General features: G+C 35.6%; 1 protein-coding gene across 1 annotated transcript in view; it reads left to right on the top strand.

Annotated features, from left to right (window-relative positions):
• Positions 1-15,039, top strand: part of RGS22 (regulator of G protein signaling 22) — a 160,496-nt gene that overhangs the window by 105,985 nt on the left and 39,472 nt on the right. Inside the window, exons 18-21 of the mRNA XM_081258376.1 lie at positions 798-960; positions 3,653-3,811; positions 5,835-5,903; positions 8,336-8,497. Coding sequence (XP_081114502.1) covers positions 798-960; positions 3,653-3,811; positions 5,835-5,903; positions 8,336-8,497 — 553 coding nt within the window. The remainder of the gene's footprint in view (positions 1-797; positions 961-3,652; positions 3,812-5,834; positions 5,904-8,335; positions 8,498-15,039) is intronic.

Below are 15,039 nucleotides of genomic sequence, written 5' to 3'. Positions count from 1 at the left end.
AGATTAATGAAACCTGTATGGATAACTTTTTGTTGGGAATTGCATTTTGATAATAACAGCCTCCAAAATGTTATTTTAAGTGGTCAAACAATATTTGTTGATACTTTTACCATTGGCTAAATTAAAACACCAGTACACCTATTCTGATGTTTCTTTCTTTTGCATTTTTCTAAACAGGTGCTCTAATGACTCTTTCTGAGAAGTTTCTCTTTTATATTTCACTAAGCTATTGAAATTACTGTACTATTTTGTGATTTTCATTAGTTAATACATAAATGAAACATTATAGTTTTGCATAGAATCTTGGTACCTTATGACACATTTATCTAATATAAACTGAAGTATTAATCATATTTTTTCCAATAATTTTCTCCCAAGTTAACAAAACTGGTTAGACCTGGGAGCCAAATTTCACGTATATAGTTCCACTTTGTGGTGATAATTATTCTAAATTTAGCAGGTTGCCAAATAGACATGCAATAGGTGGAAATTTTTCCATATTTGAAATTGATAATACTAGTTCATCATTAATGGAAGAACTCTGAGACCCACTCTACCAGTATGGTGGTAGATTCTTCTCTGATCCCAGCACTCCTTGTATTCATTCATATATTTAGCCAGGATAAGACAATATTAATAATAATATTAATAATATTGTACTCATTAGTTTCATGGTCTAATCGGTTGTGCTAACTACTCAATACAGCCCTTTCTAAATTCTGTCAAAACAACAACTTGTTTGGTGTTTAATAGAATTGAAAGAAATAAATAAGAAGGGCTGTACTTTTTCATTTTAGCATGGACCTTATGTGCTGGACAGACATTGAACAGTTCCGAAGAATAACTTACAGAGATCGAAAGCAAAGGGAGGCAAAATCTATGTACATTAAAAACAAGTACCTTAATAAAAAATATTTCTTTGGACCCAACAGTCCAGCTTCTCTATATCAACAGGACCAGGTATCAACATGGAGACATATTGTCTACATTTAAGTATGAAAACTAGTAATTTATTTCTTTTTGCCAACAATCTGAGCGTCTTTTTTTCTTTTGCTTTTATAACTTATATGTTAGACACTTTTGATATCTTTTTTTAGGTATTAATAATTATCTACAAATGTCTTTTTTTAAAAATAAAGGCTGCCTTCCTTTATTTACTTATTTTTTTCCATAATTTAAAATATTTATTTATTTATTTGGCTGCACCAGGTCTCAGTTGCAGCATGCAGGGTCTTTACTTGTGGCATGTGGGATCTTTAGTTGAGCCATGCGAACTCTTAGTTGCAGTATGTGGGCTGACCAGGGGTCGAACCCTGGCCCCCTGGATTGGGAGCGTGGAGTCTTAACCACTGGACCATCAGGGAAGTCCATCTACAGATGCCTTAAAATTCAGTCAAGTATTATATATTATTAAAACTGCGTTGTTTCTAAAATAATCTATGGAATAAAAATAACTTTCATTCATCCACTCACCCATTCATTCAGCAAATATGGGTGCCTGTGATATGCCAGACGCTGTTCTAGGTGCTCAGGATAAGTGGTAAACAAGGAGGACAAAGTCCTTGCACCTTTCAAAAGCAGAAAAACAGCCATTATCAGCCATTTAGCCCCATCTCTACCTGTTTTCTGTTCTTCTCTTACCTGAAATTACTCCAGACATAACTGATTTTTGAAAAATCCTGTTTGCCATTGTATTGTCTCCCCAAACAATTTTTATTGACCAGGAACATAGATTTTCCATTTTGTTGAGCCAAGATCATATGGCTTTAATCACAACTTATTAATAACTAGATGGTGTCATTATTTACAGCAAAAATGTCAGATTGGGATTCAGCAGTGGTTTTGAGTGTTCATGTAATTGATCACATGAGATATGGCTCAATTTTAATGCCTTTGAAATATAAAATTAAGTGTCATAATTTATTTAACCTGAAGTTTGCTAATACTAGAAGTTTGCTAGATCAAAGGTGTAGCATTTGAGTTCTTTATTTTCGTAGTTTAAAAGGATGCGTACCCTGATGGCATACACTTGTAAAATACAAATCTCAGATTAATTCAATAAATTAAAGAAAAATTCAGAGCTATTCACAAGTAGGGCATACCAAATTAAAAATCTAGATCTTTGGGGGGAAAATAAACAAAAGTCCTTGGGAGTAAGAGGGAGAAGAAATTCTAGAATTAAGCAACCTTAACAAAAATGTCTTGCCATTAGTTCCCTGAGATACAAATCTGGTATGTATTAGCAAAAGTGGCTGGGAGTATCTCAATAAGCATAAGTATGAAATAAACACATGGAAAGCATTTGTTTTCTATTTGGCTTGTGCTACATTGTGTGAGGTTTCATGGTATCTGATGCTACTGTGTGAACCTTCCATAGTAAAACTTGCTGAGAATTAAAAATTCAGTGGAAAAAGTCACCCATTGCCGTCATAGCAAATGACTGTGCTTACTACAGAGGAGTTTTCCAAATGACCCTTCTTCCTCATCTTTGTCTTTACTTTTATTTTTATTTACCTATTTTATACTTAAGGATTTCTGCATCTCCTTATGTTTTATACAGACCATGCTGGTTCTAATCCTAGTTGTGTGGCCAATTTGCAGTTTGATTAGCAAAGTAGTCTTCTCTTATTCTCTTTTCTTTTTATTTTTATACAGAAACCGTATTATTATTAATATTATTTGATTAATATTATTAAAGGATGGCTAAGAGAGTTTCTCTTTTTTATATAAAACAATATTATTATTAGGATTAAGTTAATCTTATTAATCAAATGAGAGCTAAGACTCCAATGAGGAGTCCAGTTTTTTTCTGTGTACAAAAAACTCACCCATTTTGAATGGTATATACACAGAAACAGGATGATTTATAGTAGGAATTGGCCATTAGTATTGTTTTTTAATTAATTAATTTTTATGGCCATTAGTATCGTGGAAGCCAGTAATTATAAAGAAGGAAGATTTTGGCCACAGAGAAATTGTCTTATAAAAAGGATACCTGTGCAAGTCAGAGACTATTGTCTGTATAACCTGGCCTTTTTCTACTTCCTGCTATCTCTGTTTTCTTCTTTGAGGTTGTTGGAACAGCCCTACATTGCTACCACCACCATCATTCCACCATCTCCAGCCCAATGTTTATTGGTAATATGCATATTTATAATGTCTGAGTCAAGGTTGTCTCTTAACTAATTAATGCCTTATTTTTCTCAGACAAAAGAAAATGCCTTCTCAAACAAGTCCATTTGAGTAGAATCAGAGATTCATAGAATATTAGACCTAGAAGAGAACTTAGAAAACTAAAAGTCTAATGCCCTTATTTTACAGTTGAAGAAACTGAAGCCATGGAGAAAAAAATGGCACTGTAGTTGTCACACAGGATAGAAATCCCTGTGTTCTTTGAAATATATTATCATAAGCAAAATCATACATCTAAAACAACCATCACATAAACCACAATTCTCTGTTTGATGTTAAGGGAGTTATCTGTCTTTACTATACACAGTAAAGCCAGGAGCTATTTTAGAGAAAATGAAAATTCTGGCACCTATCAGGTGCTCAGCAAATAGTCTTGGAGTGAATGAATAAATTAATGACTATTAGCATTTCTTTACCTAAACAGAAGTTTGTTGTTTATGTTTCATTTTTATTTTCTTAGATAATGCATGTAAGTGGTGGCTGGGGAAAGATTCTCCATGAGCAGCTTGATGCAGCTGTTCTAATTGAAATTCAGAAGCATGTCCTAAATAGGCTAGAAAATGTGTGGTTGCCATTGTTTCTTGCAAGTGAACAGTTTGCAGCACGTCAAAAGATAAAGGTATGTAAATTAGTTTAACCTTGGGATAGCAACTGACAGCACCTCTCAAAGCCTCAAACGTGAAAGCCTGTTGACTCAGCCATTGTACTTCTATGGCATAGTGGTTAAGAACAGGAAGTCAGACTTCCCAAGTTTTAATCTCAACACTGCCACATATTAATTGTACAACAATAAGTTTTATAACCTTAGTGTTCTCATTTGGAAAAGAAATGGAGTTAATAAGAGTACTAGCTTCATAAGATTGTTATGAAGAGGAAACGAAATGATATATGTGTAGTTTCTTAGCATGGTGCCTGGTACACAGCAAACACTCACATACTGTCTATTAATATAGTTATTATTTTTTACATTATTGTTATCTAGTCTTCATATAAATGGGCAAGGATGTACAAAGGGGAATAGTTAAATGAATTATAAGAATTCCATACTGTGGAAAACTATGCAGTTTTCCATATAAAATGAGATTATAAAAATGAGATTTCCACATATAATGAAAGATGTTATTTATTGAGTGAAACAAGCAGGATGTAGAACAATACATAGATGATAATCCTGTTATATGTACTTATATCTATATATCTGTCTATTTATGCATTTCTCTTTCTCCTTCTCTCTGTCTGTCTATATTTATGTTTATGAACAAAGATGAAAGAAAAGATCTGCCTCCTGGGAATGGGTATGGAGAGTGTGAAGGATTTTTACTTTGTAAAGTAGGGTTTTTGTTGTTGTTGTTTTGCTTTGTTTAGTTTTTATTTTATAAGAAGCATGTATTGCTTCAATAATTTTAAATGTCATTATCACACCTAAAAACAGGCAAACCTGATCTTTACAAAAAGAACACAAGGAGAGCATGTAATTTTGGACTTCAGTGTGCAAAGCACATGCCATTAGTATTGATCAGGAAGAATGTAAAAAAGCTGCCCTCCATATTTAATTTATCAAACACTTTGAGTCTTACTTATCTAGAAATATCCTTAGTCTTCTTAGCACCTTAAGTCATGGAAAACACAGTACAGCTGGGAACATAGAACTTATAGTATGGGGAAGAAGACCTGACCTGTTTTAGGCAAAAAGTTCCTGGAAGTAAGCTTTGGGACAGCTCAGATTTCCTCATTTCCTTTCTTCAGGCTAACTCTAATTGTCTGTCCAAAGACAAGTAGAAAGATATTTGACTCATTAATATTGTTTACCATGTTTTCTCACTACGTTTACCACAGTAATTTTATTGTAATTTACAGCTCCTTCCTAACTTAGCAATTCTGTGTGTGGCCAGCAATATTCACTGATTCTGGCAACCTTAAGCCAAAGACAGAAGAGAAGGAAGATCAAGAATTTTTAATAAAATGATGCTGGAGCATCTCACACATTTAGGGAAAGAGTTGACACTCAAGTTTTACAAAGGCCAGGGGCCAGGACAGCCCTGGGAACCCAGCAAGAATAATTCTCAGATCTTTTCTCCAGGCTGTGGCTACCAAAAGACTCAGCAGCAGTGATTCTAGTCCCTGTCTGTCTGGGTCAGCTCCTGGATCTACCTGCTATAGACAGGAAGGTAGAGTTAACATAGCACAGATTTGGCAGGAGTGGTTCCCAAAAAAGGGAAAATATTGTGAATAGGCAATAACCTCAAGAAATATCTACTGTATTACCTCCCTGTGTTGAGTAACTTTTGTACTCTTCTAAAATTAGTTGTGGCTAGAGAATACACAAAAATTTGGGCAGTCCTAATTATCCTTCCAGCTTCAGTTTCTATGGGGCCCAAGTGAAACTGTTGTCTACCTTTGGGGCAATACACTCAGGTATTATTATCTCCATTTTGCAGATGAGGAGACTGTTAAGAGAATTTGAGTGACTTGCCCGGGGACATGGACAGGCCTTCCATTTCTAAGTCTTATCCTCTTTCTCCTGTTCTTTCTCTTATTCACACTGACCTTTACCTCATTTTTTAAAGCTGTTAAATCAATAAATGATTTCAATACTGTAGACATTCTGAATAACTCGGATAAAATCATTGGTTTGCTTCTAGGTACAGGTGAGAGACATAGCTGAAGAGCTTTTACTACAGAAACATGAAAGGAAAACTGGAGTCTGGAAGGCAAGTAATATTTGTTGTTATGTTCTTCCTCTTGTAAGTTCCACTGTCAAAGTATTGTTTTTCTTCCTCTTCTTGTACAGAGACGCTCATTGTAGATAATGCTTTTTTCTAAGCCACCAGATGCTGACACTGTTCTTAACTGGCTGATGGAATCTGCAGGAAAGTGTGATTCTACTAGAGCCCTCTTCTTAGAGAGTTCCTTAGCCTGCTCAACCCTAGAAGTGTGTGATTGGACTTTAAATGTGTATTTTTAGTTGTTTTGCTTGTGATGGATTTATTGAGACAGGCTGATCATTCCAGCATATGGTAGTTTATTTATTATTGGGAGTGGTTTACACACAAAGAATGGGGAGTATGCAGCAGAATCAGCAACTTAAATTATCTTACATTATCCTCTTTATTTGGAATTACATTTTAACTTTAAAAGAATTAAGATAGCTATCATTTTGGTGATTATTTAAACCACTACAATATGATACCTAGCTAGAAATTGCCTATTTTGCTTCTTAACAAGCATAATAAACACAGTCTTCTTTCTGAGCCTACAAATGTGTGTGTATTCGTCCTTCTATAGGTCTTCATAAAATGTCAAACTAGACCCAGGTGACCCCCTACAACCTAACAAAGATAAAAATCTATTCGACCGTTAGAGGAGCATATGTATCTGTTAGGATGCTTTTTTCCTGTATTTTCCTCTTGAAAGGAAACAAACTGTTCTTATATTTGTCCTTTGCTATGTATTTTTTAAAAATACTAAATAGAATGGGCTTATATGTCATATTATCGTGCATTATGTATTATGTTATTTTCTGTTTAGTTAAATTACGGGTTTTAGTTAAATTACTAAGTTTTAGTATCTTAAGAAGCAGGTCTTAAAACATTATTTGTTGAGTGGGTTTTAAATAAACATCCCAGTCTAATACATAGTTGTTCCTATTTATAGGGCTGTAATTTTAATATGGACCATCTGGTGATGGTCTTAACTTTTTGTCCTTGGAACACCACATGTGCCTCACTAAAATAGTGATAGACATCTATTCACTTTATTTGGGGTAAAGGCACCACCATTCATCTAGAGTGCCTGGAGTTGCCTTCACTTTTCAGTTTCCAACTCAGATGTCATCCTCAAAGCCCTTCTCTGTAAAGCTCTTACTCCTCCAGGCAGAATTAGTTACTCCTTCCTTTGCATTCCCATAGACTTTTTACATAGCTCTCTTAAAACACTTATATTGTTGGTCACATATGATTTGTTTCAAGAAACTTATTTTATGCATTGTCAGTAATGGATATTTATTGTGTGCAATGAATATTTGTCATTGATTACTATAATTCCTAAGTTCATCTAAAATATTGCCTTTAGAATGATGCTTCCTTGCATGGTTGTAGGCTAAACTCAGATTTGGGGCACTTCAATAAATTTATCAAATGAAAAAAAATCTATTCAGTAAATTCAATAAAATCTATTATTTTTTTTAATCTGAGAGGGTAAAAGAGGATGAATATGTGATCTAAAATGGTCAAGGTAAAAGAAGTAGACATCATATACTTCAGAATTGTGAAGATAAAATAAGTAATACCTTTAAACATTAGTAAAACAACATGGCTTTTTTGTTGTGTAAAGTGAATCCTGGGTCAGAGAAAGTTTATTATTAAAAATATGCACTGATAATTATTTCCTCCAGTTATTAATTATTAATAGTAATTTATTATTAAAATAATCTAAAGATGTCTCACCTAAAAACATGATCTTTTGGGAATTCCGTGGCAGTCCAGTGGTTAGGACTCAGCACTTTCACTGCTGTGGCCCAGGTTCGATCCCTGGTCAGGAAACTAAAATCCCACAAGTGGCACAGCGTGGCCAAAAAAAAAAAAAAACCACGATCTTTCTAAGATAGAATTATAGTGAAGCTCCACAGTAAATTTCCTATTTAAATTAATAAGATTAATTGGTAATTTTTTCTAAAATTTTTGAAAAATATCTTAAATGTTCAACTGTTTTTACTTTTTAAAAGGCAGGAAAATTATATATTAATGTATAACATATATATAATTATAAAATAATAATATATAATTATAACATTATGATTACTTTGTTCTGTTTAAGCACAGAACTCATACTGTACACCAAAGTGTAGTTTTTCATCATAGTCCCAAACTGTAATGATTGTTAACATTCTTAATGTACTCATATGTTCTAAGTCATCCAATCATTTCTTTTTCTCTTCACCTCTTAAAAACCTGATGCCATAAAAATACAAAGGAGACAAAAGGGAGAACAGAGGGGGAAAGCTGCCAAATTCTATTTATCCATGCCATAAATTTCAACAGCCAAAAATAAAGGAGATAGAAGTTGGTAATTTTTAGCCTAATAAATGACTTTATTATTAACTTTTAGAACACAGCTAATTTTCTGTATTCTCTGATTTGGACAGCCTGTGGAGAGTAAGTGGATATCGTCATCTTGTGAAATCACTGCTTTCCGTAAAGCATTATTGAATCCAATTACAGCAAGACAGTTTCAACGGTTTGTGGCTCTAAAAGGAGATTTATTGGAAAATGGGGTGCTCTTTTGGCAAGAAGTACAAAAGTATAAGGTATTGTGTTAGAAGCTGGAGAAAACCACCTCTTTTTGAGGAGGAGATGCATTAACATATCAGTTTCCTAACGTTTTGGACAAGATTTGTATAAGATATCCCAACTTTGATGTTTTCATACCAATGTGTAAATATTGAGGTATCTATTGTTCTGTGTTAGATACATTTATTATTACACAGTGAAAAGTAAGAGTTAGCCCTGAAATGATAGTATTAGGTTTTTCAAGGTTTTACGTATATTATGATCTAATGAGAATCTTCCTGAAAAGTTTTGACTATATTTTTGCATATTGCTTATCTATAAATATACTATACACATTTTTGCTGAAGATATTCATATTCAGTACTTTAACCAAGACCTGTTTACAAGAATTCCTCCTAACCATATTTGCAGCAATAGTAATAAAAGACAGTGGATTACAGATAAATAAACCAACAGAGATGAGAGAGGCTTTACTATTAGAATGGCCAAATTCTTAAAATAAATAAGTGAAAGAACAAGTTATTAGGTGCAAAAGCATTTTATTGTCAGGTTTAAGTGTTTGGTGGAATCCTATAGAATCTGTACATTGAAGAGGAGGAAAGGACTTCCTAGGTTATGTAATCTAGACTTGAATACAGGAATGTTGTCTAGAAATACCTAAGAGTAGGCATCCTTGCTCCCAGGGTTAGCAGGCTCATTTCCTTGCAAGCAGCCTATTTAATCCCATTATAAAAGTAGGGAGTAAAACGAAAGCTGGAATTTAAGAGGATAATGCTTTCAATTGGCCTATAATCTACGTATGTATAATATTATGCAGTACTAATACTTTGCAGCATATTTACTCTATATAGTTAGTAGTTGCTCAATACAATCTTACTTCCAGACTTTCTCCAGCATTTTATGAAACTGTTTTCTACCCTTTTCTGTTATCACCAGTTTTTGTACCTTTGTCAACATAGAAATTTCCTCAGGAAAAAAAAAAAGAATTTCGAGATAAGTTTTTTAAAAATCTATCACAAGATAAGTAATACTAAGATAATTTTTTTGAAAATTAAAAAGGAGGTAGAGTCTGTTTTCCATAACAGGAAATTATTATGAGTGAGCAGAACAGTCTTTAAGCTAAAATGAACATGAGTAAGTCCAACCCTGCTAGGATAAGAGGTAATGAGATAAACCGGGCAAAACAAGCATTTAAGAAAACATAGACTCATACATAATCAGCCCTTAACTTTGTGACTGTTTCTCCTTCAAGGCTGCCCTTGGTCTTCATTTACATATCTTTTCTGTGGTATAGAACGGAAGACATATTATACTAGGTAGCTATTAAAAATCATGCTTTAAGGGTGAATTTGTTTATTCAGTAAGCATTTACTAAATCACTAATATGCCAACTGTTATGCTAGATTGTAGGAATAAAAAAAATGGATAAAATACACTGCCCTCCTTAGAAGAGGGAATCATCCATGAAAACAAAATATCATGAAATAACATTGATTATGATCCCTGTTCTAACTAGTTATAATTTGGGCACAGAGGGGAAAATGATTCAGGGAGGGTGGTAGCTCAGGGAGGTCTCAACAGAAGTGACGATACTTATAGGGAACTCTACTCAATACTCTGTAATGACCTATATGGGAAAAGAATCTGAAAAAAAAGTGGTTATATGTATATGCATAACTGATTCACATCGCTGTACAGCAGAAACTAATACAACATTGTAAATCAACTATACTCCAACAAAAATTTTTAAAAAAAGAAGTGGGACTTTCCTGGTGGCGCAGTGGTTAAGAATCCGCCTGCCAATGCAGGGGAAACGGGCCTGAGCCCTGGTCTGGGAAGATCCCACATGCTGCAGAGCAACTAAGCCCATGCACCACAACTACTGAGCCTGCACTCTAGAGCCCGTGAGCCACAGCTGCTGAGCCCATGTGCCACAACTACTAAAGCCCACGTGCCTAGAGCCCGTGCTCCGCAACAAGAGAAGCCACCACAGTGAGAAGCCCGCGCACTGCAACAAAGAGTAGCCCCTGCTTGCTGCAACTAGAGAAAGCCCATGAGCAGCAACGAAGACCCAAACAGCCAAAAATAAATAAATGAATGAATTAATTAAAAATAAATAGATAAGAAGTGATGATACTTGAATTGGGTCTTGAAGAAGTTTGCCAGGGGGAAAGCATTCCACCTAGCAAGTCTTACTGTGCTCACTTTTATATGGCTTACTAATATTAAGTGTTTACATCTGTCAGATATTACCTTAATGCTTTTCATGTAATAACGACTTTATTCTTTATAAGAATCCTAGGTCAAAGCTGTTAATTCTCACCATTTTACAGATGAAGAAGCTAAGGCACAGAGAAGTTAAGAAAATTCTGACATCATACAGCTAATTAAGTAGTAGAGCTGGAATTTGAACCAAGACATTCTATTGCTAAAGCTTGTGCCCTTAACCACTAAGCTATGCTCCCTCCCAGTGATGACTATAGTAATATGTAAAGAGATGGCTACAGTGATCTTAATCAAACATTATTCTGAATTGCAAAAAATTGGAAAGAACCCTGATGTGTACAACAACAGGACATTGGTTATTTTAATTATGATACATCTATACAGTAGAATACTCTGCAGCCATTAAAAAGTATGCTATAGGAGATTAATCAATGAGAAAAGGTATTCTTATTGATTTTTTTAAAACCTAGCTACTAGAAAGCAGTATGATTCGATATAAAGTGTGTGTGTGTGTGTGTGTGTGTGTGTGTGTGTGTGTCCATCCCCATAGAGAAAAGACCTGAAGGAAATATACATCCAAGAAATACTTTTTCAGCACATATCAAGGGCCAGGCTAAATCCTGAAGGTACAGCTGTGATCAAAACAGCCTTTTCTGGGCTCCCCTGGTGGCGCAGTGGTTGAGAGTCCACCTGCCGATGCAGGGGACACGGGTTCATGCCCCAGTCTGGGAAGATCCCACATGCCATGGAGCGGCTGGGCCCGTGAGCCATGGCCGCTGAGCCTGCGCGTCCAGAGCCTGTGCTCCGCAACGGGAGAGGCCACAGCAGTGAGAGGCCCGCATACCGCAAAAAGAAAAACAAAAAACAGTCTTTTCTTTCAGGGCTTACAGTGTTAGGGGAGGGACAGACAAGTGGTAGGCAAGGTGATTATAAGAGTGTGATTAGTGTAGTGGTGGGAGAAGCACAGGGTAAAATGGAAGTACCTAAGATGGCCATCTCCTGGACTGAGGGAGACACAGAAAGTTTACTAGAGGACAGTACAGTTGAACTTTGAACAACAACAAAAATTCCGCTTATATCTGAATTTTTTTCAATAAATTCAGACTACAGTACTTCACAATCCACTGTTGGTTGAATCCAAGGATGTGGAACCACAGATGCAGATGGCCAACTGTAAAGTTATACGTGGATTTCCAACTGCGAGGCAGGGCTGGTGCCCCTAACCCCCACGTTATTCAACGGTCAACTATGTGCTTAACACATAGGCCTTAACAATAGCTAAAAGTGAACTCGGCTAAAAGTATAGTAGGGCAGAACGAGTAGAAAAATACCAATCCTGATTCTATCTAAATTCTATCTCTATACTCTTAAAATTAAAACCGTATAATTTCACAAATTTGTTTTTATTTCATAATCCTTATATTCCATAATAATAAGCCAGGCTCACCAAATATATGATCATTTCCCTAGTAATGGCAAAAAATTTAATTTTTGGTAACATACCAAACATATGTGTTATAAATAGGCATTTTCAGAGGGAATACTAAATTGAGTAAAGAATGCTAACTTATCTCAGTGTAACATTTATATCAAGATTTTTCACATATAACTTATGCCAAATTTATATATGTAAAGTTTTATATGGCGAGCTCTAGAAATGTTCTTTCTTTAATACTGTCTGTAAGATAGTTATTACAATGAATGTCATACAGTAACTACTTAATAAATGTTGGCTTATTTCTGGCCTAGAATTACAAGTTTCCAAATTTGTGTGCTTTCTAGTGATTTAGAGAACAATGTCTTTGATAAAAAATGTCATAATTCAAGCTAAGCTACCTCTTTATTTTAAAAAGTGATAGCCTTACATCTGTGACATAAAACTGGGTCTTTTTTTGTGTGTGTGGTATGTGGGCCTCTCACTGTTGTGGCCTCTCCCGTTGTGGAGCACAGGCTCCGGACGCACAGGCCCAGCGGCCATGGCTCACGGGCCCAGCCGCTCCGCGGCATGTGGGATCTTCCCAGACCAGGGCACGAACCCGTTTCCCCTGCATTGGCAGGCGGACTCTCAACCACTGCGCCACCAGGGAAGCCCAAAACTGGGTCTTTTAAATGTACAATTACTATTTTAAAATTCTTTAGCTATAAAGATGATCATGCAATAGGTTATCTGAAAAAATATAGATCCTAAGAGATGCATAATAATACACCTGTAACCACCAGCATTCCCACTTGTGCTGCTAGACTTTTGAGCCTAAATCACCTTGCTGTAGAAGCAGTTATGGTAGAAAAAGCTTTTGCATCCACCTGTAAGTTGAGTAAGGTGCCTATTCTCAGTGCTCTCCTAGGGCCCTGTGTATACCTTTATCATTACCACTTATTAACTATCTCAGATTGGAAAAATGTTTTTCATGCTTCTCTTCCAGTAGAAATTTCTTTGAACATCTTTATTGGAGTATAATTTCTTTACAGTGGTGTGTTAGTTTCTGCTGTATAACAAAGTGAATCAGCTAAATGTATACATATATCCCTACATGCCCTTCCTCTTGAGTCTCCCTCCCACCCTCCCTATCCCACCCCTCTAGGTGGTCACAAAACACTGAGCTGATCTCGCTGTGCAATGCAGCTTCTTCCCACTAGCTATCTATTTTACATTTGGTCGTGTATATATGTCATTGCTACTCTCTCACTTTATCCCAGCTTACCCTTACCCCTCCCCATGTCCTCAAGTCCATTCTCTATGTCTGCGTCTTTATTCCTGTCCTGCACCTAGGTTCGTCAGAACCTTTTTTTTTTTTTCGATTCCATATATATGCGTTAGCATACGGTATTTGTTTTTCTCTTTCTGACTTACTTCACTCTGTATGACAGACTCTAGGTCCATCCACCTCACTACATGTAACTCAATTTCGTTTCCTTTTATGGCTGGGTAATATTCCATTGTATATATGTGCCACATTTTCTTTATCCATTCATCTGTCGATGGACACTTAGGTTGCTTCCATGACCTGGCTATTGTAAATAGAGCTGCAATGAACATTGTGGTACATGACTCTTTTTGAATTACGGTTTTCTCAGGGTATATGCCCAGTAGTGGGATTGCTGGGTCGTATGGTAGTTATATTTTTAGTTTTTTTAAGGAATCTCCATACTGTTCTCCATAGTGGCTGTATCAATTTACATTCCCACCAACAGTGCAAGAGGGTTCCCTTTTCTCCACACCCTCTCCAGCATTTATTGTTTGTAGATTTCTTGACAGTGGCCATTTTGACCAGTGTGAGGTGATACCTCATTGTAGTTTTGATTTGCATTTCTCTAATGATTAGTGATGTTGAACATCCTGTCATGTGATTGTTGGCAATCTGTATATCTTCTTTGGAGAAATTTCTGTTTAGGTCTTCTGCGCATTTTTGGATTGGGTTGTTTGTTTTTTTGTTATTGAGCTGCCTGAGCTGTTTATATATTTTGGAGATTAATCCTTGGTCAGTTGCTTCATTTGCAAATATTTTCTCCCATTCTGAGGGTTGTCTTTTTCACCTTGTTTATGGTTTCCTTTGCTGTGCAAAAGCTTTTAAGTTTCATTAGGTCGCATTTGTTTATTTTTGTTTTTATTTCCATTTCTCTAGAAGGTGGCTCAAAAAGGATCTTGCTGTGGTTTGTGTCATAGAGTGTTCTGCCTATGTTTTCCTCTAAGAGTTTGATAGTGTCTGGCCTTACATTTAGGTCTTCAATCCATTTTGAGTTTATTTTTGTGTATGGTGTTAGGGAGTGTTCTAATATCATTCTTTTACATGTAGGTGTCCAGTTTTCCCAGTACCACTTATTGAAGAAGCTGTCTTTTCTCCATTGTATATTCTTGCTTCCTTCATCAAAGATAAGGTGACCATATGTGCGTGAGTTTATCTCTGGGCTTTCTATCCTGTTCCATTGATCTATATTTCTGTTTTTATGCCAGTACCATAGTGTCCTGATTACTGTAGCTTTGTAGTAAAGTCTGAAGTCAGGGAGCCTGATTCCTCTAGCTCCGTTTTTCTTTCTCAAGATTGCTTTGGCTATTTGGGGTCTTTTGTGTTTCCATACAAATTGTGAAAAAATTTTTTCTAGTTCTGTGAAAAATGCCATTGGTAGTTTGATAGGGATTTCGTGAAATCTGTAGATTGCTTTGGGTGGTAGAGTCATTTTCACAATGTTGATTCTTCTAATCCAAGAACATGGTATATCTCTCCATCTGTTTGTATCATCTTTAATTTCTTTCATCAGTGTCTTATAGTTTTCTGCATACAGGTCTTTTGTCTCCTTAAGTAGGTTTATTTCAGCTATTTTATTCTTTTTGTTG

This window comes from Mesoplodon bidens (assembly GCF_964165515.1).
Source record: "Mesoplodon bidens genome assembly, chromosome: 16".
NCBI classification, from domain to species: Eukaryota; Metazoa; Chordata; class Mammalia; order Artiodactyla; family Ziphiidae; genus Mesoplodon; species Mesoplodon bidens.
Note: the sequence above shows the minus strand (reverse complement) of the source record. Positions and strands in the feature narration are given on the sequence as shown.